The sequence below is a fragment of the Coccidioides posadasii genome, chromosome 2 (assembly GCF_018416015.2).
Source record: "Coccidioides posadasii str. Silveira chromosome 2, complete sequence".
Taxonomy (NCBI): domain Eukaryota; kingdom Fungi; phylum Ascomycota; class Eurotiomycetes; order Onygenales; family Onygenaceae; genus Coccidioides; species Coccidioides posadasii.
Window position 1 is genome coordinate 6,817,866 of NC_089408.1, and position 27,136 is coordinate 6,845,001.

The following is a 27,136-nucleotide window of genomic DNA, read 5'->3' on the forward strand; positions in this document are numbered from 1 at the left end:
CCCCCCCCCCCCCCCCCCCCAACACCCCAAAAAAAAAATAAAAATAAAAATAAAAATAAAAATAAAAAATAAAAAAAAAGGTCATGTGCATCACCTTGTTTTAACGTAACCTTCTCAAAGATATACAGAGTGCCTCGGTCAGCACGCCGCAGCAAGACGTTCACCCTACACAACTTATCCTCACCAATGTCACCATCATATCATCCGCTTGCCCTCTGTGATACGCAAAGCTCACATTCCTTTACTTCTCGGAGAGGTAAGTAGTACAGCCCCTCTCCCCAAAGCCAAGGTATCGAACCGATCAACACCGTTGGCTTCCATGGTATTATACCTTGTCAAGAAGAACCCCATAATTACAAACAGATACGTAAGTAGTAAAATAGAGCCTTTGAAATAATTGCTTTTTCCTTCGCCGTAAACATACGAAAGCAGGAAAACGCAAAGAATCACGGTAATCATGTCCCATTGCGGGAAAATTAGACTGTTTAGTTTGAGTGTTAGTGAGATAAAACGCGATGTAGGGCAGTACTCGAAGAAAGAGACGTTTTGGGAGGGAGGAGCCGTACTTAAAACTATGGCTGAGGAGCTCAGATGGATCAACATAGAATCGGTTGTGGATAGCGCTGAATAAGACGAGAGCGGGGATCTGTAAAAGGCAGACTTGAAGGGCGTATGCGGAGCCGATTTCCATTGAGAGAGCGATATTGCCATTCATAGCGAAAGAAATAGCGTTCTACACAGTGCACAGGGTAGGTTAGTAAATCCTCCGTATATCGAATGGATTGGAACATGAGCGTTTACCAAAAATTCCGTTGTGTTGGGAATGAGCGAAAAGAGCGTAATCCCAAGGAACTTTTCATCTACATCAACGCTTTCAAGAACCACATCAACCGTATTGACAAGGATTTCTGCTATAATTGCATATAATAGTGTAGCACTGAGAAGTATAACGGAGCTTTTCAATTTGCTCCAGTTGGGCGCATCGTGCCCACCGGTTGGTGGATGTGGCTCATGGAAAACTGCAGCTTCATTGATATCTTCAGGGGCACTGCCAGGCTGGCCAACAACGGGCTTATGTCCATGCGGTCCGGAAGTATGAGCAGTAACCGAGGCCTTCCTTGGGTGTCGAGATGCATCACGAGCGGCGAAGGTTGCAGCTGTCGCTGCTACTTCGGTAACTTGGCGAACGAAGACTTCATTCTGCTCCTCAGATAGCCCTGGTAATCTCAGATTAAGAGAGTGGGGTTCGTTGCTCTTTGGGGGTACGACATGAGGAAGAGAGGCTTGTCCATCACTAGCTGGCTGCTGTTTGGGTTGCTGTAGTCCCTCATCATCATCCTTGGGTGATAGGCCGACTTGTTTTAGGGATTGTCCCAGGATGCGAGCATAGAGCTGGGAGTCTCGAACAGACCCCTTGGCGTTGTGTCCTTGAGGCGGCTGTCGGCCATTAACAGCACCATGTGTTTTTTGGGGAGCCCCTGGAGGCTCTTGCGGAGGAGCTACCTTTTTTTCATCAAGTTCAGTAGACCAAATTACTGCAGCATGTGTGCGCAGGGTAAACCAAAGACCAATGACATAGCAGAGGAATAACAATGTAGCAGCAAACCAAGAATAAGGTTGCACTGCTTGGATGAAGAACTTATTCTTAAAGGAAGGGAGTTCAGAGAAATAACATCGACGACAGTCTTTGTCACTTGGTAGACGTGGTGATGAGCATGGATGGCAGTAGAGTTCATGCTAAAAAATAAGCTATTAGTTTCGCAGCAAGGTAAACTTCCAACATGTTTATGGACTTACACTTCCATATATCTGATAGAATAATGTCGGGCCAAATGCAGCAACAGTAGCAAACAAAAGCATCGTTGAGGTAACACCAGCTGATTTGACATTAAATCGCTGAGTTTTGCGTTTGATGGCCCCAAAGCACATGGACAGTCCTGGGAGAAAGAGAATTCCGGCGAAGATGCTGCCGACAATGCTACCTTCCACAAGCCGGGCTTTTCCTTCGGTGAGAGCAACACAGTACAGATACACCTCCACAACGGTTGAGAAGAAGGCATTTACAGCCGCACCAAGACCCATTGATGACTGGGCAGAAATCGATGCTACGGCCTGTCCGATAAAGTATGCCAAGGGAATAATAGAAAGAAGCGCGAGCATGAATATCAGGCCAGTGTTGGTAACCCACGCCTCGATTTGAAGAGTCCGGTGGAGGAGCCAATAATCCAGAATGGAAAAAACGACAACCCCTAGCAGGTTGATGAAAAATATGTTCGTCCCGTCAACTGTATATTTCCAATATTTGAGCCCGGCAGCTCGATATGTGCAGAGAAGAATGGACGAGGGTGGGTGCGTAGGGGATCTCGTGTATGTACTGTCCAAGTGGAATGAGACGGCCAGAGGATGTCGACGCAGATGGTGCAGTAGGATAATCATTACACGGCCCATTGGTATCCAGAAAACCAGCATCCAGCATGTGAGTGACACGACAAGCATTAGGGGTCCAACAAGCAAATAAAAGAAACTGTAGAATATGGCTCTTCCCAAGGTCCATTCCCCTCGGCCGAAGAAACGTCTTTTGTTCTTATAAGTTGGACTGTCGGATCGCTGGCCTCTTCCTGGGCGACCAAGGAGACTCTCATATTCTCCTGAGGAGTCCAGGCTATTTCTTCGGCGACCAACTAGTGACCGACGGCCCACTGGACCAAAAAACAGCCTGCCGTGTTCTAGATCCCCACTTTGCCATTGTTCGTACTCACTGATGCTTCGGCCTTCACCTTCATCTTCCTCAGCATAGTTTTCATCGGACTGAAGACGGACAAAAGACCCGAAAGGGTACACTAGGTACCCCGAAAGGCCAAAGAATACTTTCCCGTATGCGGCAGCGTCGGGCATAAAACCTACCAAAAAGCAGGCGCACGCGCCAAGCAAGGCAACTAGAGCTAGCCACCACCCGAAAAGAATTGTCCACAAGAGGTTAACAATAAAAAGCAAGTTATTTACCCCTTCTCCAGGCGCAGAATGGATGTCTCCTTCGGCAGTTCTCTGAACAGAGCGGAATTTCTTATATAGAGCAGGCTTCCAGATTCTAATGCCAAATGGGTGGGTTTGGTTAATTGCCTGCTGACGATCTTTGAGAGTAAAGCTTTCGGCATCACTAGTACTTCCCTCGTCATCTTCACCATTGTCATCACCGCCGTTGTTTTCGGGCGATCCTGAATCATCTCTGTCATCCTGATTGTTCGCTTGGTCCTCATCTCCGGACTCGACTTGCTGCAGGACAGGTGACTGCGGGTTGAGCCTTCTCCTTAATGTTCCATACGGCCTGGCTGGAGTCCTTGAAGATGCTTTCCGTAAGGCGTTATCTTCTTCATATTCGGAGACGTCGTCATCAACTGAAAATTCTTGACCTCTGTAAGGTTTAGACGACGCACGTCGCACTGTGGGGGGTTTTCTAGGTGTTCGTTCGGGATTTTGAGGGTCAAGTCCTGGACCTCGCAAGAAGTCAGGGACGCTTGATGACGCTTGAAAGCTTTGACACTCCGGCCCGCTTTCTAACGGTACAGCCAATGGGGACCGGTCAATGGTACCTGGATTCAAAACCATCAGCTAACATATGTGATTAAGTCGCAAAAAAAGGGATATCAAAAAGTCGCACCATAGGACGGTCCTGGGCGTGGTATGCTCGCCTCTCCCGATGAGCTGCCACGACCTTCGCTGATATATCTTTCGGTGGGGGATGCTGAAGAGGAACCAGAAATCTCGCGCAAAGCGTCACTGTCACCATTGTGGGAAGCCATGGTCTCGCCCTGGAAATACGCTAAGTTCAGCTAGGAAGTAGGACGCGAGCCACGTCTGCAGACTGGGAATTTGATTCATACGCAAGCTTCAAGTTGTGCATATCAGAGGCAGTAACAGAAGACCTCAACTAATTCTTCAACATTGAAGAGAAGCGAGTCCAGCTGAGTGGATAGACGCCCGGCAATGGTAGCTAAACTGCGGCTCTCAGTGGGCAGGGTTGTCGAGGAGACGCCGAAACTGAAGTGTTTATAGACGCCAGATAGCGTAACCGGCAGTCTTGGGGTCTGTTGCACAAACAGTTTCCTGGTTTACCCACAAAAGGAATCCGTCATGGATGCATGGTGCAATCCTTCAGTAAAACCTCCCGCATGACCTTCACGTCGTGATGGTTGCTGGTCATGCCGGCGAACGTCGATCAAGCCATAAACAAACGGGACAAACACATGCGCAAGGCTCGGATGTTAACGCCAGAAGCTCAAGGCGCCAAACCGCTTCTAGAATAGTTCTCGTGGCTAGTGTGCCGCTGGCAAAGCTCTTGTTGACTAATCATGACCTGAAGCTTCCAGCAACAGGCGGACAACAAGCATTCCATTGACATTCGCCTCTTGGGCTCCCATTCGACTTCGCGCTTCTCCTTCGCCAGCTATAGAGAAAGGACGGGCATAGTTTCACTTCTCTCGGTTCCTGTCGCTGGCATAGCCGTTTTTACTTCAGCCAACTCCCATATCACCCTTCCGCATCGTCGTCAAAATGGCGCTTGACAACTACTTCCGCAACAAGATAGAGAGCATGAAGCTCGAAATCATCAAGGGCCAGGCTGTTTTGAGACGATTAGAAGCACAGAGAAATGATTACAACTCGAGAGTACGGCTATTACGGGAGGAATTGGGCTTATTGCAACAGCCTGGTTCGTACGTCGGTGAAGTTGTGAAGGTGATGTCGACGAAAAAGGTTTTGGTCAAAGTCCATCCAGAAGGCAAATACGGTGAGTTCACATCTATTGAGTTTTCGCTTTTACAAGAGGCTAACAAGGTGCAGTCGTCGATGTTGCCGATGGTGTCGATATTGCAAAACTCACGGTTGGCAAACGTGTGTCGTTAATGTCCGACTCGTACAAGCTAGAGAAGATGCTACCTTCGTCCGTTGACCCCCTCGTCTCCCTTATGATGGTCGAAAAAGTACCGGATAGTACATACGATATGATCGGAGGTCTTGACCAGCAAATCAAAGAGATTAAAGAAGTGATCGAGCTTGGTTTGAAGCACCCCGAGCTCTTTGAATCCTTAGGTATCGCCCAGCCAAAGGGTGTCCTGTTATATGGCCCCCCAGGAACTGGGAAAACGCTTCTGGCTCGAGCGGTTGCTCACCACACGGACTGCAAATTCATTCGCGTCAGTGGATCCGAGCTAGTGCAGAAGTATATTGGTGAGGGGAGTAGAATGGTCCGAGAGCTGTTTGTCATGGCAAGAGAACATGCACCCAGCATCATATTTATGGACGAAATCGATAGCATTGGATCGAGTCGTGTGGAAGGGAGCAGTGGAGGTGACTCTGAGGTACAGAGAACGATGTTGGAACTTCTCAACCAATTAGATGGTTTTGAGCCGACAAAGAACATCAAGGTTATTATGGCGACGAATCGCTTGGATATCCTTGACCCTGCCCTTCTCCGACCGGGACGGATCGATAGAAAGATTGAGTTCCCACCACCGAGGTAAGTGATCGCTTTCTTCCTCCTCTCGCATCTATCTCACCACCTGGGGCTTCATATAGTGTCGAGGCACGTGCAGACATCCTCCGAATCCACTCCCGCTCGATGAACCTTACCCGTGGAATCAATCTGACAAAGATAGCGGAGAAGATGAACGGGTGCTCAGGCGCAGAACTTAAGGGAGTTTGCACCGAAGCAGGGATGTATGCCCTACGAGAGCGACGTGTACATGTTACGCAAGAAGACTTCGACCTTGCGACAGCGAAGATCCTCAACAAGCATGACGACAAGGAGGTCAGTCTTGGAAAACTCTGGAAGTAGACAGCGTAGGTGGTACATGAATGGTATATTTGAAGCGAACAGGATCAATTATAATGCCTATCCCCCGCGCGAGATGCTATATTATTTCAGTATCGACCGAAAAGAACCAGATAAGTAGCTGCCACGAAAGCTAGAATGAACCAGGATTACATGCGTTTTGCCTCACGAGGCCATCTGTGGGGCAAGCGGGCTTCTCACTGTACATTATGAAATGATGCACATGGCACCTCTTGGGTTTCAAGGTTACGATCTCGTTGCTAGGATGAAAATCGAGCGGCATCCCGATGAGATTCTAAATTTTGCGGCAAATGAGGACTCGTTGAAACATGAGTAATGAACAATATCATCTAAATCATCTTGCGGGCTAGAGTAAAGCAATTTTCTATTATGAAAAGTAACACCACAATCCAGACGTGCCACTACCCATCAATTATGCACGCCTCTCGCAGCGCTGATGATGAATGGTCGGCCACCTTGGGGGGGTGTGGAAGCCAGGGCAGAGCAGGCGGTCGGGCTGACAGAGTGTCCACGCAAGCTGCGAACGGGAGGACGTCAGGCAAAGCTTGATGGAGGTCGGGGTCCTGTTACTATTATCAGTCGGGTTTCCCTGTATACATTATGTATCCTGAAGGGGGTTCTCCGGACTCCATGGTTGGCAGTTGGCAGTTGGCAGTTTGGCGGTGGAGCCCGTTGCCCACTGTCTCAACAAGCGTGATGCCAAACTGTCCGCCCAGCGCAGGCGAAGCGGTATAAATTATGATGTACAGTAAGGATGCACGCCGAGAACCCCAGGCCCATCTGGTGTGTGGGATCGCTTGGGTGGTTTAGTGAGTTCGGTGTCTGCCGGCCCCTGTGGGTTTGTCTTGTCGCCTTATTTGGTTATGCCGGTCATTTCAAGATGCGGGAGATGCAACTGACCCGTTCTGCTGCATTTCGCCTCTTGAGATGAGTTACATGTCGCGCCCTTGTAGTTGCATGTGAAGGCTGAAGTTTATGCGGGAACAGACGCCTCCCGTGAGCATCCCAACTGTGTGTCCGGGACTCCTCCATGGCCTCGATGTGTGTCTCTGTACGGAGTAACTTATACGGACAAGATGGGGCATCCTCGCGACGCCGGCATTCTGGCCAATACTGCCGCTGCACCATTTTGACAAGGGAGCTCCCCTTCCATTCAACCATCAAGTGAAACCATCCCGCCATCAGCTCACTAGTCCAGCGAGCTAGTTGATACATGCGTTAGTCTTGGTCGCATGCCGAGCTGGAGCTCTCCTTGATTGTTGAGAACCCACGTTGCTTCCACTGTTGCGGCCCCATGATCCTGGGCCTCTCTGCTGAACATTCCCTTTTCCTCTCACCGCAAAGGTTTTGGGTCTTTGTCCTCCCTTCTGGAGCAGATGCCAACCAACAGGTGGCCTCTTTTCTGGCTTCCCAACCATCGCCTCGTTCATAGGCCAGTAGTTAATCATAATATCTAATACGATCCAATTCTTCTTACGCTCCGCTATTACTCTTATCATCCCCATCAAGCTTTATATTGCTTTTTTGCAGCTCTCTTGCAAACTCCCCCAGATTTCGCTTTGTTCCCCCCCAAAGTCTCCCTGATTTAATATCGCGTCGCCACCTGAGTCAAACTTCTCGGCTCTCTTGTCTTCTGCAACTGTTTCTACTCCGTACACGATCCTCAGCATCCTTTTCCACTTCATAATTGTTGACAACCTTTTTTTTTTTTTCCCTTTTCCTTTCTTTTCTTTCTAATTTTTAGGCTCCTCTTCTCTGTCTGTTGTCATCATTTGGCCTGGAGCCCAAAGTTTTAACTTCAACAGCATCCGGATACTTTTTTACACGTGTCGAAGGCTGGTCTTGTTAGAACCAGAAAGTTGACAAGCTCCTGCTCAACTCTCTGGCAGTTGTTGGTTTGCAGCTGCTGCAGCAGTTACACTTCACCTCCCTGCTCGCCTTTGTTGCTGGAACAGAAGGGTGATATGGCACAGGGGGAGCTATGGGCTACTCTACTGACGGCTATTAACCCTATCAACGCCAGCGCAATGCCGGTTGTCCTGCAGTCTACTATCGATCTCCTGGAGGCTGAACTGGTCAAGGCGAGGGCCGCGCTTCAGCAAGTCCAAGCTGAACCGACGGTTCCCGTTGCCGAAAACGTCACCGCTGGTGCTATGGAAGCGTACAAAGTCCACTTGGTTGGATGTGCTTCACGCAAGCAAAGCAACCATTCTTTCCTGCCTTTGATAGATGATTCTTTTGTGCGCTATAGCAGCATGACTGCTCGAAAACCATCTCGAAACTGTACTGCCTTGGCAGACATTTTGTCGAATTCCCTTGTGATCGACCATCTGGCCCCGTACATGTCAGTCGCGTCATTGCTCTCCCTGGCATCGACCAACAGGACCATGAGATCTCTTGTCATGGATACGCCTTACGTCTTCCGTCATCTGGACTTGACCCAGTCTCGTGGTGCCCAAGTCCCGCTTATCAGCCCCATCGATCGCGGAGGCACCGTCTGGAGGAATGAACGCATCGACGAGTCTCTAACTGAAGATGAGTTCTACTCCGGCCCACTTAGAGGAATTTTCGACGACTTAGGACGAAGAGCTATCCTCCAAGATGTCCGCACCTTGATATTGGACGGTCTTTCTGTTCCAGCGGATTTAGTCGCCGAAATTGTCTTGAACGATCGTTTCAATGTTTCCATCCTGTCCATTCGTGGCTGTCTGAACTTGAACGAACGTAAATTGATGCAGACACTGCAGTATGCGGTAAGACCTGGTCGCGCAAAGGGCACGCCAAGACTGAAGGGCATCTACCATTTCAGTCCGAAAGATTCTGATCAGCCTTCGTGCCACCAGACGACCCTTGGCAAGCGGCATCGGCCCGACCTGGCCCAGACTGGCCACCACACAAACCACGCATATCACCCTCATCACTCGGAAAAGGATGTTCAGCATCGCCACGAATGGTATAAACCTTCTGGTCAGGTACTCAAAGGCACAATAACCAATGGATGGGCCCAAACATTGCAACTCTGTGAAAGACTAATCTCATTCGATGCCGTTCTCTGCCGAAGCCCGAGACATGATCCGAATTCCTTCACTGGGGAAAATTCCAAGCCGATAGGTTCATACCTTCAACCAGCAATTGCTACCGTCGCGCTTGGACCAAGAGGATGTGAAGGATGTGGCACTGCTCCTGAAGGCCCCGCTGTCTGGGGCTACTCTCCGGAAGAGTATTTCCCACTGCTTGCACCCCCTCCACTACATTCTTCTCGGATCGCCGTCGCCAAGAATCCCGCGGTGTACAAGAATGAATCACCTACGCTGATCATGCAATGCGAAGACTGCGTCCGGAATCGCTTGTGTCGCCGATGTAACCGATGGTGGTGCTCCGACTGCTTGCAAGACCCTGAGATTCTCAGAACCCCTGGTACTGCATATCAGCCGCCGGGTATGTTTGCTGGCATGGAACAATCCAAGGAGTGCGAATTTTTAAAGGTATTTGATGGTCTCTGTATTGAATGTCGAAATTATCTCGTCGATCCGTGACCGGAGGCTGGAATATTCGCTCTCACTTCCCAGGCTCCTTCCACATGAAGTGGAAATGAAGAGTATGCCTCGTTGCCCTTTGCTGGAGCGCTATCTCTACATTTTTCACAGCCCTTGCCGCTACAATACCTTAGCGACGGGCACGGATTTCCTTACAGCATAGACTCTGCACATCTCCTTGATAACTGTAAGCTGACTATCTTGACAGCATCCTAGGCAATGTGTTGCCAGAGACTGCTGGGAGTGCGGGCCCACGGTAAGTTATAGTTCCATACATGTCATTAATAGGATGCACGTCTTTCTAATCAAACTCCTCCTGCCAGTGCACTCGCTGTATGATCGAGGTTATTCGCACCTGCGAAATCTGCCAAGGAGGATTTTGCCTAGACCACAACGATGGCTGTTCCCAGACCAAGGTACGCTTTGGGCAAATCTCCCTATCAACGGCCGGCGGGATAGTACTGATATCACTTAGTGCGACTGGTGTAATACACCAAGACGTGGTGGCAGGGTCTAACCCTGTAAAAGGGGTTGATGTCATTAACATCACCAGCGAATAGTGGCCATCCTTTCTACTCGCATTTGGCCCAGATACCACGTTCTACACCATATCCAATGGGAGAGGGGATACCGAACGCAAAGTTAGACCCAGATCCCAACAATCAACCCGCGTTCGACTTGACTCTTTTGTTTCTTTCATCAAGGGCCACCGAATTGAGCGATTCGCCCATTATGCCCCCGCGCACTATACCCATCGTTTCTTCTTATCGTCTCTTCGCTTTGATTCCTTTTACTGCCTTTTTCATCGGCCTTTTGTCTCCACGCTATTCTCCACTCTCGGATACGACTATTCATTTTCTACCTACTCTATCAATGTTCACTCGATACTCGTTTAATCAATGACTCTTTCTACGGACAATTCGCGCTCATGATGTTTCCAAATCGGACTTAAGAGGTTCTTGATTTTTTTTTTTTCCTTCCTTTCCTTTTTAGCCTTATCGTTTTCACGGATTATTAGCATGACATCGTGGGTGGAATAGGTATTTCGGCTGTGTGGTTTGTTTTGTCAAGGGGGAGCAGAGTAACATTTGTTGGAGCACGATTGGAGCGGATGGTTGTTCGGTCTCGGTGCTACTACCTAGATACATCTCCATTCTTCTTATTTCGGTACAGGAGTTCCTCGGGCTATGCGCTTCTTCTATTGCTTTCGGATGGAAAGGCGCTGACTTTTTTACATACATAACATTCATACATACCTCACTCAGTCAAATCTTTCTATATTCAGATACCAAATACGGAGAGGCATTGTGCCCATCTTGGGGGAACGATTGTATCAAACCATGACCAAGACCATGCAAAGTATTAATTTCGCGATTCAACAGGGATCCAGAAAAGCAAAACTAGCAAAGTATGGATTGTTACGGGCTCAGCTGTCCTTGATCTGGTCGCAATTTGTAGAAATTAAGTGATAACTGCTTTGGTTTCCTAGTTTTGGTCAGCACCTGAACATTGCTAGCTATGTTCACTCCAAAACCGCTAATGCGTATGTTAGGAATACAGGTTCAACAAGTGTTGTTTGACGAGCATAGGAAAACGCATTTGTAATCATGCAACAGTTTAAGGAATTAGTGAGAGGCTCTGTACTCCGTACGGAGTATTGAATTTAACAAGCCGCCGAATTGAAAGAAGGTTCACAAAAAAGACGTCGAATGGATACACTGGGCTTAGTCCTGGCTCTGATAGATTCACGTGATCTCTACTTACATAAGGAATTGCAAACAAAGCAAACAGCCGATAGTTGAGCGGAGCCGCTGATTACATCGTCTTGGCGATGAGATGCTTCTGGAAGTTTGTCGCAGTATCGCTGTCGAGGGTGGTTTTGGCAAAGCATAGCGGTCGATGAAGATGATGGCCGGGCTGGAACCCTGCTCATACCTTCCGATTCTATAATCTTTCCTTTCTCTCACCTCATAGCACACGCCTGCGCGAGCCCAACCCATGGAGAACCCGCTGAAGTGGTCTGCTTCTTACTTCGTCGCGCCGCCGAATCGCTCCCCAAAGAAGCTCCGTGGTGATAAAATATGTCTCCCTCCTTCAGCCCTGGAGAGCATTCTGAGTGCTCTCCCCGCCCCGTCCTCTTCGCGCGACTATAGCCCTTCTGTGTTTGAATCCTTCAACCGTTATACACCCTCCACCTCCTTCGTCAACATTGAAGGCCGCAACCAAGGTCGGGAGCTTCCGTACCCTCTCACATTCCGTATAGTGAACCCCAAAAATGGCCGCGTCATTCATTCGGGTATCCTCGAATTCTCCGCCGAAGAGAACGAAGTTGCCCTGAGCCCCTTCCTACTTCAAAGTCTTGGAATACACCAGCCGGAACTCGAGTCGCATCCCCGCTTATCGGACCTTGGACAAGGCGAGCATGCTGCTGAAGACAGTGGCCGAATATTGGGCCATGATCATCCCAGACTTACTATCCATGCCGTACAGCTTCCCAAGGGGACGTATGTTCGATTACGCCCCTTAGAACCGGGATATGATACCGAAGATTGGAAAGCTCTGCTGGAGCGTTATCTGGGGGCAAATTTTACTACTCTAACCGTGGGGGAGTCATTGGCGGTCCATGGGCGCCCTGACGAGGTATTTCAACTCCTTGTGGACAAGGTACAACCGGAGGGTGACGCCATCTGCGTTGTTGATACGGACTTGGAAGTCGACATAGAACCCCTGGACGAAGAGCAAGCTCTGGAGTCAGAGAGAAGGCGCAGGGAAAAGCTGAGGACCAAATCTTTGGCTAAAGGTGGAAAATTACAATTTGGGAAGCAGCTTAGTGCCGAGATAGTCGTGGGCCAATACGTTGACTATGAATTACCGGAATGGGACCGCTCAGAGCCCATTGAAATCGAGTTGGATGCGGAGGACAATACCGACATTGACCTCTTCGTTAGCCCCTTTTCTTCTCGGCAGAGAAATCGGCCTAGAGAAGATGAGCACGTCTTTGGTGATTTCTCAACCGAGTTTCCGAAACACGTTCAGATTCAACCCACTAATATTGAACTTGAGGGTGCGGAGGCGATCTACATCTCGATATTTGCCCGCCCACCGGAGGAGGGAATGGGCAAGGAAGGTCAAGCCTGGGACTTTTCCTTGCGTACTAGCGCGTCTACAAAGGGAGAGCAGCTAGGGCTTTCCGACCCTCAGTTTGGCTCCCAGAATACTGAAGACGAGCAATGCAAAAATTGTCATCAGTGGGTTCCCAAAACAACCATAGTGTTGCACGAAAATTTTTGTCTCCGGAATAATGTATTATGCCCGAAATGTCAAAAGGTTTTCCAGAAACGATCCGCAGAGTGGCAGAGCCATTGGCATTGCCCTCATGATGAAGCCAACGGAAATGATGCATATAGTAAGGCAAAACATGATACTATCTTCCATACAGAAGAGCCGTGCTCGAAATGTCATTATAAAGCCCGGAATTTGCCCGACCTCGCTCACCATCGCACCACAGTTTGTCCAGAGAAGCTTATTCTCTGCCAATTCTGTCACCTCGTCGTCCCACAAAAGGGCGACACTGACCCGGACGTCCTCGATCCCGAGGTTCTTTTATCGAACTTGACACCGCATGAATTCGTCGACGGCACGCGTACGACGGAGTGCCATCTATGCAATAGAATTATCCGCCTCCGAGACATGAACACCCATCTCCGCCACCATGACCTTGAACGCGTTTCCCGCCCCCCACCCCGAGTATGCAATAATCCCAATTGCTGCAGCACCTTGGATGACCCGGTCAAAAGAGGTAAAGTAGCCGACAATTCCCTAGGCCTATGCAACGTCTGCTTCGGCCCTCTTTACGTCGATTTGTACGATCCAGAAGGCAAAGCATTACGGCGCCGCATAGAGAGGCGATACTTGTCCCAAATGCTTAGTGGCTGCGGCAAATCCTGGTGTCGAAACGAGTACTGCAAGACTGGCCGGGCAAACATGGGCATCATCAGCGTGTCCGCGAAGGAGGCGCTGGCGTTGGTTAAGCCATTGATCAACGCGGTTTCGATTCCCGTAGGCGGCCAAGATCTGGAGAATACTTCGCCTTTGTATTTCTGCTCTGATGAAAATAATCAGACGAGGAGGAAATTGGCAGAGTTACTTGCTTCGGAGGCGGGTTACGAATTGGGCTGGGGCGTTGCGGCGATTCAGGAAGCTGGCGGTGATATTGATCGGGCAAAGGATTGGTTAAAGAATTGGGCGCCGAAGAAAGGCGAGAAATTTGGTGATCAGAAGTAATTGAGTGGCAAGCACACACTTTGAAATGGTAGTTACGGATATATCCCAGCATGGACTTTCTTGTGATGATGATATGACAGTCTGCATAAATAGTGCATTAGATATGTTGGGCATCTGGCGATTAAAATATCTCTTTGCATTAGAAATAGAGTACAAAGTCCAAGTATATCATTATCACATAGTATTTGGGTATACATATACGCGGAAATACCAGATGCAAGGACACCATATAATAGGAGATCCGTACATATATCCACGCCAACATCACCTGTAAAACTCGAACAGAATTTACCTATAGTATGCCCCTTTGTTTTTCGATCTCGCTGGTCCGCCATCAATTCTTGTCCGTCATATCACAACACGGCGAGACTCATATTCTCGGCGAACCCGAGGTAAACATTCTCTGACCAATTTTCGAAGAACCCGATGCGTTCCCCGCTATAAAATCGAGACAAACCCCCCCAAAACAAACAAAAAAAAAAAAAAAAAAAAAAAAAAAAAAAAAAAAAAGGTGAGAAAACGCTGTGGGTGAACCACCCTCTTTTTCTTTATTCTTCTTCTTCAAGTGCCAGCGGTTGTCGCGGCCAAAGTACCACTTCCTCTCGACGAGAAGATTCCCATAATCCCAAACACCACGTAAAACAGCGCCAACGGATAAGCCACCAAAGCTCTCATGCCTCTCATCCTCGCAACAGCGCAAAACATTCCTGAACTACTATACGTACACCACCCCACGGCGGCGGTGGTGAGGAGATATCCGAACATCGTATCCATAGGAATGAGAATGCCCACTAGGCTTGTTAGCACAAGTGGAAGGAAGCAGTAACCCAGCACGCTGGCGGAACGAGGGAATGTTAACGTCGATGAGAAATGTCCTGCGTTAGGATTTGGTTTGTGGTGTGGGTGGTAGCCGCTGGGGTCGGTGGATGAGACGTCGGTGGGACTGGGGGTGTCGAGGGTGGGAGACATAAGGCTGAGAATGACATGAAGGGCAACGGTGCCGAAGACAGCGACGCCGTAGATGTAGCCGTAGAACACTTTACCGGAGAGAAGGAGGAATGTGCCGTAAAGTAGGATGTAGAGGAGGGCACCGTAGAGGTCGCTGTCGTCCATCAGGTGTTGATCGATGTGGGCAAAGGGATTCAAGACGGTGAGTGTCTGATAGATGGTCAGCGATTTGGTGCATTGGTAAAATGCAAGACATGTAATTCCATTGTCGAGGTCGAAAGCAGGTTTCGAAACTTGACTTCGCGCTCCCAGACAGCTCAACTGAGCTCAACTGAGCTCAACCAACCTTTGTTCTTATATGCTCAAAATTGACCCCCAGTTCTTCCAACAAGGGTGGCTCTCCTTCATATCCTTCCGTTCCAAAAGCTGCCAGCCATCCCATTCTCAAACCACCCTGCTCGCCCATCCTTCCACTCACACCAGCGGCTGAGCCTCCGTAACCACCACCGCCGTAGCCGCCTGCTCCACCACCGACGGGGAACGCGGGGGCGGAACTAGATGTCATGCCATAGCCGCCATATGTTGCCTGTGACGGTGTGGTGTGTCCGGAGACTGATGAGTACGATGTAGAGTAGAATTGAAGGTTCTGTGCGGATTGTTGGGGGGGAACGCCGTAGGGCTGTTGTGGTTGCTGCGAGTAGAATTGGGCCATTGCGGCCGAGGTTGGTTATAGGGAGCTAGCGCGACGGTTGATCGAGCGGGTCGCGAGAGCGAGTATCGGCGATATGTATTCTAAATGAGATGGTTCAGTTGCTTTGAGGGTATATGGCGTGGTGGGAATCAGGTTTGAAGCGGTGTTTCGAAGCTTGATGAACGAACTTGTGTGGTTGTTGGTGAAGTGATGTGTGCCACGGTGGAAACTCGAAAAGCAAGTCAGCCCAGGCACGCAGGCAACCCCCTTTTTGTTGCTGCGATAGAAATAGCAACAGGCTGTTGGCTCTACGTTTCTAATTATTAAAAACTTGTTTGTAGCAACCCTGGCGCTGTTTATGACTTTATCTCGACGACACACCACCGACACGGCTTTTGAAGGTAGAACGGTAATGGAAAGCCTTCAGGAAGAATTTAGTTTTGCCATGTATTTTTTCTAAAGTACAAGATTACAGCATATTCTACAGGAAGCTGATTCCAATACCAAGCTGTAGCCCCTTCCTACCCTCCTCCCCCTTTCGTAAGACAAGAGGCAAGGAGAAATTCAGCTCAAACCTTGCCACTGGGTGAGCATACACCAGGCCGACACCGGCGGCCGTGCTGGGAAGGCCATTTGCGAGCTCCGAAAGCGTGCTAGCTACGCTCTCTCTGACCTCTTGCGGAGAGGTGGGAGAGGCACCTTGCGGTGTCTTCAGAGCCAGTAACTGCCCGGCATTGACAAAGGCTTGGAGCCGGAAAGGCTTGTCAGCACCGACGCGTGGAAGAGGACACAGCAAATTAGCACTGCCGGCAGCGTAAACGTCACCGCCTAGCGCGTCTGGACCTTCGCGCGGACCAAGTCCTGAAATTCTGAAACCTCGTACATCCGTCGGACCTCCTAGCTGGAATCGGTCGTTGATCCGAGAGAGTTGGGGCTTGGAGTTGGAGTCCATGCCTAGCGGATAAATAAGGCCGGCACGGAAGCCAGCGGTGAAACTGATGCCGCTATCGCCCTTTAGTCCTGGAATCGGTACGGGGACCGCTGCCTGGGTCTCTATCTCTGATTTCCAAAATGAGACATCACCTTTCAAGGGGCCCCATCCCGCCAGTTCATTTAATGTTTTAGCGTAGAATCCCTTTGTCGGTAGGATGGGATTGTCTCGCTGATCCTTAGTCCAAGTGTGTGAAATGCTTGTTTTCACGCTGTCGCCGGCATTTTCGCGCACGGACGGAGAGGCGCTGCCTGCAAGGCCAGTAACCTGCCTCCAGAATCCATTCAATCCTAGCTCATGGCGATGACCGGCGGCACTCATCCAACGGAGTCTGCTCCATGCACCCTTGACCACTTCCTCATGACTAGCCCATGACTTTTGTGTATCACTTGCAAGGGCACCGATTTCAAATCGAAAGTCAGGGTCACTGAGGATAGGAGTTTCAAACGTCGCTTGGTAAGCCGACCTTGTTCGGGTTCCCAAGGAGGCATTGAGGTTTAGCGTTTCCGCTCCGCCAAATATGTTGCGCCATAGAGCGTTTGCGTACGCGGAGCCCTCGGCATTTCCTAGATCCGTGCCGGTTTTGAGAAGGAATCGAGATCTCTCCTTGACGGATAGGTAAACGTCCAGGTCAGTCGGTGTGGTGGACGGGTCAGTCTGGGAGGGCTTGTCGAGGTATACGGATATCGGCTGCTGAAAGATATCTGAAGTCCGAATTATTTAATATCAAAAACAGGTGATTACAGAGATATGTGAGCTTCCAATGGCTCAACTTACCAAACTTGTGGAGTTTATCAGTGCAGGCGCCAACTTCCTGGAGAGCTTCGGCGAGAGTGTAGGGATGGTCCTTATTGGAGCTTAACAGAGGACTGAGGACCTTCTCCAGAAAGTCTTTCCGAGTATGCGAGGCATTTAGTACTTGGACCGACGAAATAGTGCATGGTAGGGTGGAATTTTGATCAATCTAGAGGCGGGTATGAAAGTAAGATCTTAATGGCCGTATTTCATAGCAATCAGGCGGGTAAAACATCCGGGAGTTCTAACCAGCTCTGCTAATCTCGTTTGCGCTTTTTGATATATCGCATGTATCCTCTCATTCACAGCCTGCTGCCGTTCCTCCAAGACTTTCGGATCTTCGTTCTGTTTCCGAAGCCGCTCGAAAATCTATTTTGGTCAGAGTGCCGTCAGCGCATCGAACCAGTCCCGCCGGAACGAGAATAGAGATTAAAACAAAGTGCCACATACGCCGTCGTCATCTTGAAGTGGAGACGCCATTTCGGCTCCGTCAATGGCTCAATGTCTGCGCAAAGTCGCACTCTTTGGGGCCATCACCACCAGATGTTCTCGATAACTTCCTGTCTGCTCACGTGACACCGGCCCTTGGCCCTTGTAAGGTCCAACTTCTTCGGGATGGCTACAAGTAAGGTGGATTTACATCACGCTTCATCGAACAACCGCCGCTATTCACTCCTTTGTCAGACTTTCATTTTTCTGGGGCAAAGATTGGACATCTCGTCTCCATTCCCAAAATCAGAAATTGTTTGTTGACACCCACCCCCGAAACCCCTCGTCCAATCTGCCGGCATGGCAAACAAGGCGGCGACTAGGCGGGTCAGTTCACCAAAGGCAAGGCCATCACGGAGAGCGCTAACACTTTGTTCTATCAGTTGACGCGCGAATACCAAAACATTCAAAAGAACCCTCCGCCCTATATCACTGCTCATCCCTCAGAGTCAAACATCCTAGAGTGAGAAATTTTCAGCGCCCATTTCTCTCGAATCTGGTTTCTAATCATATCGCTTCATAGATGGCACTACATCCTTCAAGGTCCCCCGCAGACACCATATGAAAATGGCCAGTACTGGGGAACGTTGATGTTCCCACCAGACTATCCATTTGCACCGCCTGCCATCCGCATGCACACCCCGAGCGGTCGGTTCCAGCCCTCCTCTCGACTCTGTCTCAGCATCAGCGATTTCCACCCCAAGTCATTCAACCCAGCGTGGGAAGTTTCGACGATCTTGATAGGACTCTTGTCCTTCATGACCAGTGAGGAAATGACGACAGGAAGCGTCAGTGCATCTGATCCGGAACGCAAACTACTCGCTGCACGGTCACGATGGTGGAATTCAACGGGCGGGGGATCCCATTCTAATGCCGTTCCCGGCGTGACGTCGACCATCAAAGGCATCGCAAACATCAAAGCGGGAGACGGTGGGAAAAAGTTTCGGGCAGAATGGCCCGAGCTGGACGAGGAGAATTGGAAGTGGATGAAAGACAACCGTATTGACGTCGCCACCGGCCAGATCCTCCCTGATCCCAACGCCGCAGCCACGAGCTGCGCTCCAGAGACAAGTGCGCTGCGTCGTCGGCCCGCGGGGAGCACTGCAAGCATAGGGGCTGTCATGGAGGGAGGGCAAGTCGCCCGTGATGTCGGTCAAAGCTGGTTCCGTCGGCACAAGGTTTGGGTTGGAGTCCTGATGGTCCTAGGCTACGCCTTGTTAGCACGGCTGTTCGACGACATTCGTGTCTAAAGCACTGTTCGTAGCGCATCTTTGTGGTCCGGGAGCCTTTCTTTCCTTTCGCCTATTCAAACGGAGCCAGGACTGCGCAGCAAACGGACTCCACACCTCTTCATGTCCACTGCGACATTCGGCAATATTTCATGTGGTTGGGACTGGGATGGAAAGAGTTGAAATTCAGCGATGGGATTCGGATGCATCTAGCGTTTTATTTTATTTTATTTTTTATTTTTTCCTTTTTTTTTCCTTTTTTTCTTGTTTTTGTTAATGGATTGTAGACCGATTTTTTTTTTTTTTTTTTTTTTTTTTTTGATAATTTTTCGTGCTGCCCTGAAAAGCAGCGAGGGCTGCCACGACGATATACCCTTGTCGTAGCCTACGGAGTGGTGCATGTATTTCATGTGTGTACTGTATCTACAGAGAATCCATCGAAAGGCTTGGTAGATTTATATATTTATTTCTTATAATCGCGATACAGTCAATAAGTTAGTTAAATATGGTCTTTGGAGAAAGGGAGACGTGACGACAGTGTATATTTGCGAGAGGAGGGGATGGGAGCAAGCTCAGGGGAAGGTTACTTCCGAGGTGCAAATCCGATTCTCGATGGGCCCCAGACGCGAGACATTGCATATGGGCGGGTGATTCGAGCGAGGATCCTTGCCTACTTGCATCTGCCGGGATGGTGGCTGTTCGTGATGATGGTTCATTGTTCATTGTTCATTGTTCACTGTTCGGCTTCGGACACGCGAAGAGCCTGGAGCGTCCCGATCGGGCAATTGTTGGAGGTGGCGAATGATCTGTGAGAAACAGAAACAGGCCGCGTTAGGCGCAGGCTTATGAGATTTTCGCTGGAGTCGAGCATCCACTTCGCCGGGGGCCATTCCGTCTGCAGAAGGGCTTTGCTCGTCGATCCATTGGATGTTCCCCCGGGGCGAGGACTTCGACTCAAAACGGCCTTCTGGCGCAAGAGCCGACAGCGGGCGTGAAGTTGATGTCGAGAAGAGAAAAAGCAAGTCCTCCGTGCGCCCGTCAGCGAGTCAGCAGCCACTCCAGCAATGGGATCTTCATCCAGGGTGGCTCGAGTCAAACTAAATCCTAACCCTACCCAAACATCATCCAACTCCCCGTTCTCCATCCCTTCACCGTCTTCTTCGCTGCCGAGAGCTTTCATCGTATGTATCGTCAATCACCTTAGTCATTTGTCGAACACTCCATTATTGTGTACACCCCCACCCCCACACAACCGATCAGTTCCCTCCAGGCATCTCGTCCCCCTCCGCGACACCCTGGTCCATCCCAACTCCCCCCCCCCCCCAATCCAGGCCTCCCGAGTAATGCACTACTCCGCTTAGGGCTATCGCAGGTTGCTAGCCGTGTTCATCTCCCGTGCAGGCACAAACAGTGCAACGGAGCAAACGGGGCCACATGGCCGTTCGCTCCCGGTCTCCTTTTGACGTATCGCAAGGAACGCTCCTCTCCTGCATAACTCTGGGCCTTGGCTGACGCTGAGATCTCTCTTTTTGTCTGGCCACGATGGACCAGCCCGCCAGGCAAGGGAACAGCAGCGCGTCATCCCGTCAAGCTCCCTGTAGGTTTGGTCAAGATACATGTCTCTGTCTCATTCTTTGGCCTCTCCGTGTTCTCCGCCCCGGGTAGTGGTACAGCACAATTTTGAGCGCCCTTTTTTGTCTCAATCTGGACCATTACACCAATTGCCGGATCTTCCTTTCTAGCCCCTTTTCCCTTTCTTATTTTTACGAGTCACCTGGTTTTTGCTCTTGAGCATTGTCTTTGCCCCCAGCACAGCTTCCCCCACGGGCCATTTCGTCTCGATAAGTCGGGTTTACAGGAATTCATTGGTGGGTCTTCGGAGACTTAACCTTAAGGACCGCTGCAACCACCAAAAAAAAAAAAAAAAGAAGGATCAGAAACAACAAACACACCAAAGATCTTCTCCATATTTAGTTTTCTTTTCTCAATTGGAGAATGTAACACCCAGATCCACTAACGTTGAAATCGCGCTTTTTCCGGGTTTAGGTCCAAAAAAGCCAATCCCTGCTAACGACTTACCCTCCTTTACGTTTATCGATCACGATGACAACTTAGCTTCTAAACGCATCAAGGATGCGAACGCCAGAAAGGCGATTCGATCCCATGTAATGCGCGACGTACGCCGGCGAGAACGACTTGCCGGCTTAAAACGGGTTTCTAAAAGAGACAAAAAGGTTCAGGCAAGCCCCGATGCCAAATCTCCCGAATCCGGTAGACAGTTACTACGGCCCCGTTCGGGTGCACCCCTTGGTGTTGGGTCAACTATTGTAATACCCACAAGGTCAAGAAAACCTCCCTCATGGAATCCACCCATTATTGGCTCCCTGTCGGACCACGTTCCGAGCCCGTTCTCGGAACCGGGGGTATCGTACTTTGATCCCTTCTGGAGCCTACCCGGCTTTGATGACATCAAACCCGTTGTTGACAGGCTTATGAAGCATTGTAAGTTGCAAGAGAACTTTCCTTCTTTCTATTTTTCTGACCCTTTTTCTTTAATTATCAGAACTTGATAAAAACCTTATGGATTAAGTACACTCAATACAGTGGATTAGTCCGGGTTGTTCTGATACTTGTTCATCTTGATCTATTACAAACATATTGACACAGGACACATCCCCTACCTTGGTTGGATACATTTCTATTTCCGGCAATATGGAAAGGAGTATAGAAGCATATCGTCTTCGCATACTTTACCTCTTCATACCACCTCTTTTATTTCTTTACGTGTTATTGTAATTGTCTGCTGTGCCCATCACTTACAAGGCAAAGTGGCGCTTGTAATGCTGCCGATGACGTTCCCGGTCGAGGCGAGACATCCTAAAGAAGCCCACACCAGGATAGGACTCTTTGTCGCGAATGCAATGGCTGAGCCTGGGCCATTTTTCTCGAATCTATGCCTGGCCGCGGCACACAAAGCCATTCTGCGTACGGAGATCGTTGATTATTCGCAGATGGACAACAGGGTTGTGCCTGAGGCAGATCTATATGTCATGAAGGCGCAGGCCCTTAGGGAAATGAACAAAAAGCTACACAATCCTGAGACCGCTGCAGATTCCGCGGCCTTCGAGACTGTCATATTTTTAATATCTGCTGCTGTGCGTTTCTTCTTTACCGCGGTTGTTATCGAGCCACATTCACTCCTTTCTCTCTATGGCCCTTTCGTCTTCGTCGACTGACTTTGGCGTAGGTAACGATTGGATTGTTTAATGAGGCTCAAATGCATTTTGAGGGTGTGAAGAAGATGGTGGAATCCAGAGGAGGAATTGGGTCGCCGAGCTTCGAAGCAACTCGCACTCTCGGCGGTGTTTTGCTGTTAGTAGTTTCCATTAAGTGGCTATTCAGTTCCATATCTGACTTGCGATTCTAGGTGCGACGTTAAAATTGCATGCGGACTGTTGCGTCGTCCATACTACCCGATAACGTGGGATATACAGCCAATGTCCCCTGCTCTTGCGTCCCGAATAGCTCCCGCTAAAAAGTCCCCTTTAAACCGGGTAACGTCTAGGTTACAGAACAGTCCCTACCTCAGCGATACGTTGAAGGCAGTAATTGCAAAAATACGTGAGATGGTGCTTCTTGAGAATTTTAACCGCGAAGACTCCATAGGCCTTACGAGTGAAGAGCTTGAGTTTTACCGCCTTCGTGTCCATGAACTAGAGCACGAGCTCCTGGATTATCCCTATCGGATATTCAGCAAGGCCGGCACCAAGAACGATGCCACCATACCCCCGGTAGAAAACGTTGCCCGCTTAGCTTGTATCTGCTACATTAGCACCGGTTGCGTAGTTGCACCGCCCAATTCCGGCGTTGGAAGAGCCATAACAACCCATGTAAAGGCGGTTCTTGAGAGGTGTCCACCGGACAGGCCGACTAGACTGGGTGATGATGTACTCGACCTCTTAGCTTGGGCTGCCTTCCTCGGTGCCTTTCAAGCAGGCGACCAGTTGGAGCGTCCGTGGTTTTTGCATAGAATTAGGCATATCGCGATGCTACGGGGCTGGAAGGACTGGAACAAAGTCGAGGATGTGCTTCGTGGGCATATTTATGTGCCTCATTGCCATTTGGGATTTTGGAGAAGGATATGGAACGATGCTATGACTATTTCGGTGGTTTTTGAAGAGGATACTGAAATCAAAAATGAATAGAGACGATGCTGCAGCAGTAGCTGTCTGACATTCCTCGTGATCGTTAAGATTTGTATAGCGAACGGTGGTGTCTCTTATTTCTTGGAATGTAGTGAATTGGCTCTGAGCACTACGGTCCAAATGCGCCTTCTCCCGAAATTTCCTCCTTCGTTCCTTTTCTTCACTGGGTGACCTTAGCGGGACTCAGGGCTTGACTGATGTCCTATCTTAACTAATGTAATAGCGTGTGTAGCTTTTACGTCTTGACTACGGAGTACTCCCGAAATCACTTGCGTATCAGTCCGTCAGTTACGGAGAGTCAGTTCGACGACATTCTCTTGGGGCCTTATGTCATATCACGTGAACGTAGCTTAATATCTAATCGAAGATCTTTTTTTGGGCCGACTCGATCGTGAATTTGTCCAGATTTCCTTCAACACACTAGGTTTAGGGGTTTTACCAAGAATAGCAACAGCTCTTATCTTATCAAGAATTGGATATTTGAACTAATCACAATGGGATGGTTTTGGGCTTCACCTTCTGGTGGGCACACTCCCACCGCGCAGACCCAAGTTGCTCCATCAAATTCGCGCCAGGTGAGCACGGCATACACAAATTTTTCTCAGAAATGATATTCGGATCACTTATGGGGAAATTAACTTAGTCCACATGCCCGGTAATGCATAGTACACCCGATCAGAACCAGTCCCAATCCTCATGTCCCGTTCGCGCATCTGACTCCCCCTTCTACGTCGCTCCGTCGTCCGCGAAATCCGATTCGCCTCCATCTGCCTCATATCCAGAAGAACAGCAATCAACCCTTTCAAAGTTAAATCCCTTGAATTACATGTTCTCGAATATCTCGCAATCCCGCGCGCCTAACCAGTCCGTTGACTTGCCCGTTGAGCGAGAGCTCTCTTCGATTCCTCGTGCTGATGGCGCAGGCGGGAACTGGGAGTATCCCTCCCCGCAACAGATGTATAACGCCATGCTGCGTAAGGGATACACAGACACACCGCAGCATGCGGTCGAAGCGATGGTTGCGGTGCATAATTTTTTGAATGAGGGTGCATGGGAAGAGATTGTGCAGTGGGAGAATACGTTTTCCAATGGGTTGAAGAGTGGGTGGGACAAATGTCGGCGTGGTTCGGAGAATTTGGAGACGGAGTTGGAGAAGGAGAGAGTCCTGGGGGTATCAGCTGAGCAACCGAAGTTGGTGAGGTTTATGGGACGGCCGCAGGAGAGGACGCCTAAGGCTTCGATCTTGCAGTTGTTGGGATGGGTGTATCCAGCGAAGTTTGGGTAAGTGCTCAACTCTCCCCCTTGAAGAGTGGGCGGTTTTTCTTTTTCCGAGAAAAGTTTAGTCTGACCTGGTTGAACTTGGTAGCACTCCTCCGCCATTCGATCGTCATGACTGGTACGTCTTGCGCAACACGCCGTGGGGACCGAAAGAGGTTCGCTACGTGATTGATTATTACTCTGGTCCACCTGAGCCAACTGGCGAGCCGGTGTTCTACCTCGATATCCGACCCGCTCTTGATTCACCTACCGCTGCTGTCGAGCGATTAATGAAATGGGGCGGCGATGTATGGTGGAGAGCTAGCGGAGGCTCCGTAAGAGAGTCACACTAAAAGAAATCTCAAATATATACCCAACTTTCGATCATGATTGTAAGCCCGATAAATCATTCTCAGGGCTTCAAAGCACAAGAGCAAAATGGGGTACGGTGTCTTAGCCTTGGGTCTTTGGATCTCATTTTTGTATTTTCTTTCCCTCCATTGTCTTAATAGTGTGACGTTTCTATTTTGTCAGAGGCATGCCATTTGACCTCTCGGAGCTTTCATATTTGCCTCTCTATCTTTCTCAGGCCGGATCAAAACAAGCCTGACTTGGAGTTTTCGCAGTGGTTGAAGGGAATGGGTGCATAATGATGACCGTCAGGCCTGGTTCTCCTCTCTCAGTTCTTTTCTTGTTTGTATAGGTATATATGTTATCCATTTGTCCCCAAGTAATGTTACATTAAGCCATAAGATTAATTTGCCTCACACCCATATTATTTCGGCGAGAAGTAGCGACGATACAGTCTTTCAACAGCACAACAGTCACATGAGGAAGAATCCATCACATGGAGACAGTTATGCTGGACACTGCAGATAAGAATTTCAATGATCGACAGCCCCAAGGCAACAGTGCCCTGCCAGCTTCAGCCTTATGCTCGCCAGGGTAAAGGAGAGTCCGGCCTCCAATTTGTCTATTCCGTACTACAGAGGATTGGAAATGAATATAATAGCTTGGCTTCATGACACTCTCCAGATGTAACGGATGCCCATAAGATGGGGCTGGGTTTGTAAATGTCGCCTTGATATGGTGATCGATTCGGAGAGGTCATCTGAGCATATAACGACTCGCTTATTTTACTGTACTAGTTGACTTGACAGATCGGATGAGTTGGACGTTATCTTATTTTAGAGAGTGCCACTCCCGAATACTCCTAAGATACGGTAGCCAATGCCTAAAAGTTTTGAGGAAAAAGCAAGTCCATTTCCTTAAAAGCTTGAAGACTCGTCGCTTCTTCGAGAGACGTCCTAAATCCTTCAAAGTCGAAGCCTCACGGCAGCAGCTTCTGCAAATTAGCCGTTATTTTTAATATTTGCATTAAGTCCAGGACTGCTTAGGAGATAGCTTTGAGCAATGTCTGAGTTCCGGACACCATCAGAAACCCGCAGGCCGCGACGGCATCGCGTTTGTTACATTCCAGAACAGATCGACAAAACCGCTCTCACGAGTCCACCAACAACGCGAAACAACCCCGTCGCCTTGATGTGCCGAGATGTGCGGACCTTGACTGGCGTCTTACCACTTCTACCAAACCTTTTTCGGCCGTTTTCCACCGGCCAAAACACCGATGAGCTGAGTTTGAAAGGCCGAAATTCGATCAATCTCGTAGTTTTGGTAGTCGTGACCGTCTTGGAGTCCTTGGCCTTTACTCTGATGAGCCTGTCGTATTGGGTGCTTCCTGGATTGCTCAGTATTCCTGTAGCTGGGCTCCTCCTAGGGCTAGTCTGGCTGTTGTGTGCTCCGTTGCGTGGGCCGGATATTGTATATTCGAGCCTGGAGGGTGACAATATCATAAATGCAGCGAGACGGAAAAAAGAATGCTGGGTCTTTGTTAATGGAATTCTTCAATCGTAGGCTCCCATCCTGCTTATGACAGACTTTAACATTCGCACTAATCATTCTTTTCAGTCATTACGGGCTCAAGCAGAACTGTGACCGCCTTGCAGCAATTTTTGGCCGTCCTATAATTGGCATACACAATGCCACGTACGGACTCGTTGGTGACCTGCTCGAATGCATTATCCAACGATCGTTTTCATTCAATACCTATAGCATCCGATTCACCTATGATCAGGTAAAGGCGTTCTTGGTCGATCCAACCGTTCACGGGGTTGTCCTCATCGGTCATTCTCAAGGAGGGATTATCTTATCCATGGTCCTCGACCTGCTGTTCACGGACGTTCCTGCAGAGAACATGGCAAAGCTGGAAGTATACACGTTTGGGTCGGCGGCATCTCATTTCAACAATCCTCTCCGTGCAATTAACCCTTGCTCTGGTACTGCTCGCACCGGGGTGATACCATATATCGAGCACTATGTCAATAGTGAAGACCTTGTTCCTAGATGGGGAGTTTTGTACAATGTTCGCACAATTTTGGAGAATAGATTTGCCGGCAAAATTTTCATCCGCATGGGTGCCACGGGTCATATGTTAAACCAGCATTACCTGGACTTCATGTTTCCTCCCCTTGAAGCTCAACATAACAACGAGGAGCTAGGGTTTTTAGACCAGGTCGTTGAGGTGGATGAAGCAACGCCAGACGCACGAGACCAGTTCGCCCACCGGGTATTGAATGTGCCTGCGAGGGCATGTTTTGCGGAGAACGGCCGTTGCATGTCAATTAATGAGGATATGGTTAGCACCGTGGGAACGACTTTCAAAACCGTTCGCGAAATTAGCAGGCTCTGGAGATATATGGAAGGGAACGACCCGGATGACTTGGGCGGTTGCCCATGCGTCAATTAATGTCAAGCAGAATCACATAAATTTCCAACTAGTCGTAGGGAGCAACATACTGCA

At 49.3% G+C, this 27,136-nt stretch overlaps 10 protein-coding genes across 10 annotated transcripts; 7 read left to right on the forward strand and 3 right to left on the reverse strand.

Moving 5' to 3' along the window:
• Positions 1 to 79: 79 nt before the first annotated feature.
• Positions 80 to 3,809, reverse strand: D8B26_004645 (uncharacterized protein). Its single transcript, XM_066124547.1, has 5 exons — positions 3,659 to 3,809; positions 1,798 to 3,590; positions 802 to 1,737; positions 567 to 733; positions 80 to 481 (listed from the first exon to the last, which is right to left on the reverse strand). Exons 1-5 carry the CDS (start codon positions 3,798 to 3,800, stop codon positions 232 to 234), a joined length of 3,288 nt encoding a protein of 1,095 aa, XP_065980628.1. The 5' UTR covers positions 3,801 to 3,809; the 3' UTR covers positions 80 to 231.
• Positions 3,810 to 4,395: 586 nt separating this feature from the next.
• RPT6 (26S proteasome regulatory subunit 8) lies at positions 4,396 to 6,061 on the forward strand. The gene is made up of 3 exons (XM_003070415.2): positions 4,396 to 4,786; positions 4,840 to 5,515; positions 5,575 to 6,061. The coding sequence occupies exons 1-3, from the start codon at positions 4,552 to 4,554 to the stop codon at positions 5,831 to 5,833; spliced, it is 1,170 nt and encodes a 389-aa protein (XP_003070461.1). The 5' UTR covers positions 4,396 to 4,551; the 3' UTR covers positions 5,834 to 6,061.
• A 1,061-nt stretch (positions 6,062 to 7,122) lies between these two features.
• D8B26_004647 (uncharacterized protein) lies at positions 7,123 to 9,420 on the forward strand. The gene has a single exon (XM_066124548.1). The coding sequence runs from the start codon at positions 7,816 to 7,818 to the stop codon at positions 9,385 to 9,387; it is 1,572 nt and encodes a 523-aa protein (XP_065980629.1). The 5' UTR covers positions 7,123 to 7,815; the 3' UTR covers positions 9,388 to 9,420.
• A 1,965-nt stretch (positions 9,421 to 11,385) lies between these two features.
• On the forward strand, positions 11,386 to 13,725 carry D8B26_004648 (uncharacterized protein; the record flags this gene model as incomplete). Its single annotated transcript, XM_003070417.2, has 1 exon — positions 11,386 to 13,725. The coding sequence occupies one exon, from the start codon at positions 11,386 to 11,388 to the stop codon at positions 13,669 to 13,671; it is 2,286 nt and encodes a 761-aa protein (XP_003070463.2). The 3' UTR covers positions 13,672 to 13,725.
• Positions 13,726 to 13,861: 136 nt separating this feature from the next.
• Positions 13,862 to 15,458, reverse strand: D8B26_004649 (uncharacterized protein). Its single transcript, XM_003070418.2, has 2 exons — positions 14,966 to 15,458; positions 13,862 to 14,829 (listed from the first exon to the last, which is right to left on the reverse strand). The coding sequence occupies exons 1-2, from the start codon at positions 15,329 to 15,331 to the stop codon at positions 14,233 to 14,235; spliced, it is 963 nt and encodes a 320-aa protein (XP_003070464.1). The 5' UTR covers positions 15,332 to 15,458; the 3' UTR covers positions 13,862 to 14,232.
• Positions 15,459 to 15,737: 279 nt separating this feature from the next.
• On the reverse strand, positions 15,738 to 17,615 carry D8B26_004650 (uncharacterized protein). The gene is made up of 4 exons (XM_003070419.2): positions 17,547 to 17,615; positions 17,346 to 17,465; positions 17,079 to 17,265; positions 15,738 to 17,005 (listed from the first exon to the last, which is right to left on the reverse strand). The coding sequence occupies exons 1-4, from the start codon at positions 17,574 to 17,576 to the stop codon at positions 15,792 to 15,794; spliced, it is 1,551 nt and encodes a 516-aa protein (XP_003070465.2). The 5' UTR covers positions 17,577 to 17,615; the 3' UTR covers positions 15,738 to 15,791.
• Positions 17,616 to 17,885: 270 nt separating this feature from the next.
• UBC6 (Ubiquitin-conjugating enzyme E2 6) lies at positions 17,886 to 18,835 on the forward strand (the record flags this gene model as incomplete). Its single annotated transcript, XM_003070420.2, has 3 exons — positions 17,886 to 17,912; positions 17,969 to 18,048; positions 18,109 to 18,835. 3 exons carry the CDS (start codon positions 17,886 to 17,888, stop codon positions 18,833 to 18,835), a joined length of 834 nt encoding a protein of 277 aa, XP_003070466.1.
• Positions 18,836 to 19,324: 489 nt separating this feature from the next.
• Positions 19,325 to 23,155, forward strand: D8B26_004652 (uncharacterized protein). The gene is made up of 5 exons (XM_066124549.1): positions 19,325 to 20,411; positions 20,861 to 21,316; positions 21,644 to 21,969; positions 22,062 to 22,186; positions 22,242 to 23,155. Exons 1-5 carry the CDS (start codon positions 20,357 to 20,359, stop codon positions 23,017 to 23,019), a joined length of 1,740 nt encoding a protein of 579 aa, XP_065980630.1. The 5' UTR covers positions 19,325 to 20,356; the 3' UTR covers positions 23,020 to 23,155.
• Positions 23,156 to 23,445: 290 nt separating this feature from the next.
• Positions 23,446 to 25,046, forward strand: CYC3 (holocytochrome c synthase). The gene is made up of 3 exons (XM_003070422.2): positions 23,446 to 23,594; positions 23,663 to 24,300; positions 24,386 to 25,046. Exons 1-3 carry the CDS (start codon positions 23,514 to 23,516, stop codon positions 24,627 to 24,629), a joined length of 963 nt encoding a protein of 320 aa, XP_003070468.2. The 5' UTR covers positions 23,446 to 23,513; the 3' UTR covers positions 24,630 to 25,046.
• A 643-nt stretch (positions 25,047 to 25,689) lies between these two features.
• D8B26_004654 (uncharacterized protein) lies at positions 25,690 to 27,082 on the forward strand (the record flags this gene model as incomplete). Its single annotated transcript, XM_003070423.2, has 2 exons — positions 25,690 to 26,186; positions 26,245 to 27,082. The coding sequence occupies 2 exons, from the start codon at positions 25,690 to 25,692 to the stop codon at positions 27,080 to 27,082; spliced, it is 1,335 nt and encodes a 444-aa protein (XP_003070469.2).
• Between the last annotated feature and the right edge of the window lie 54 nt (positions 27,083 to 27,136).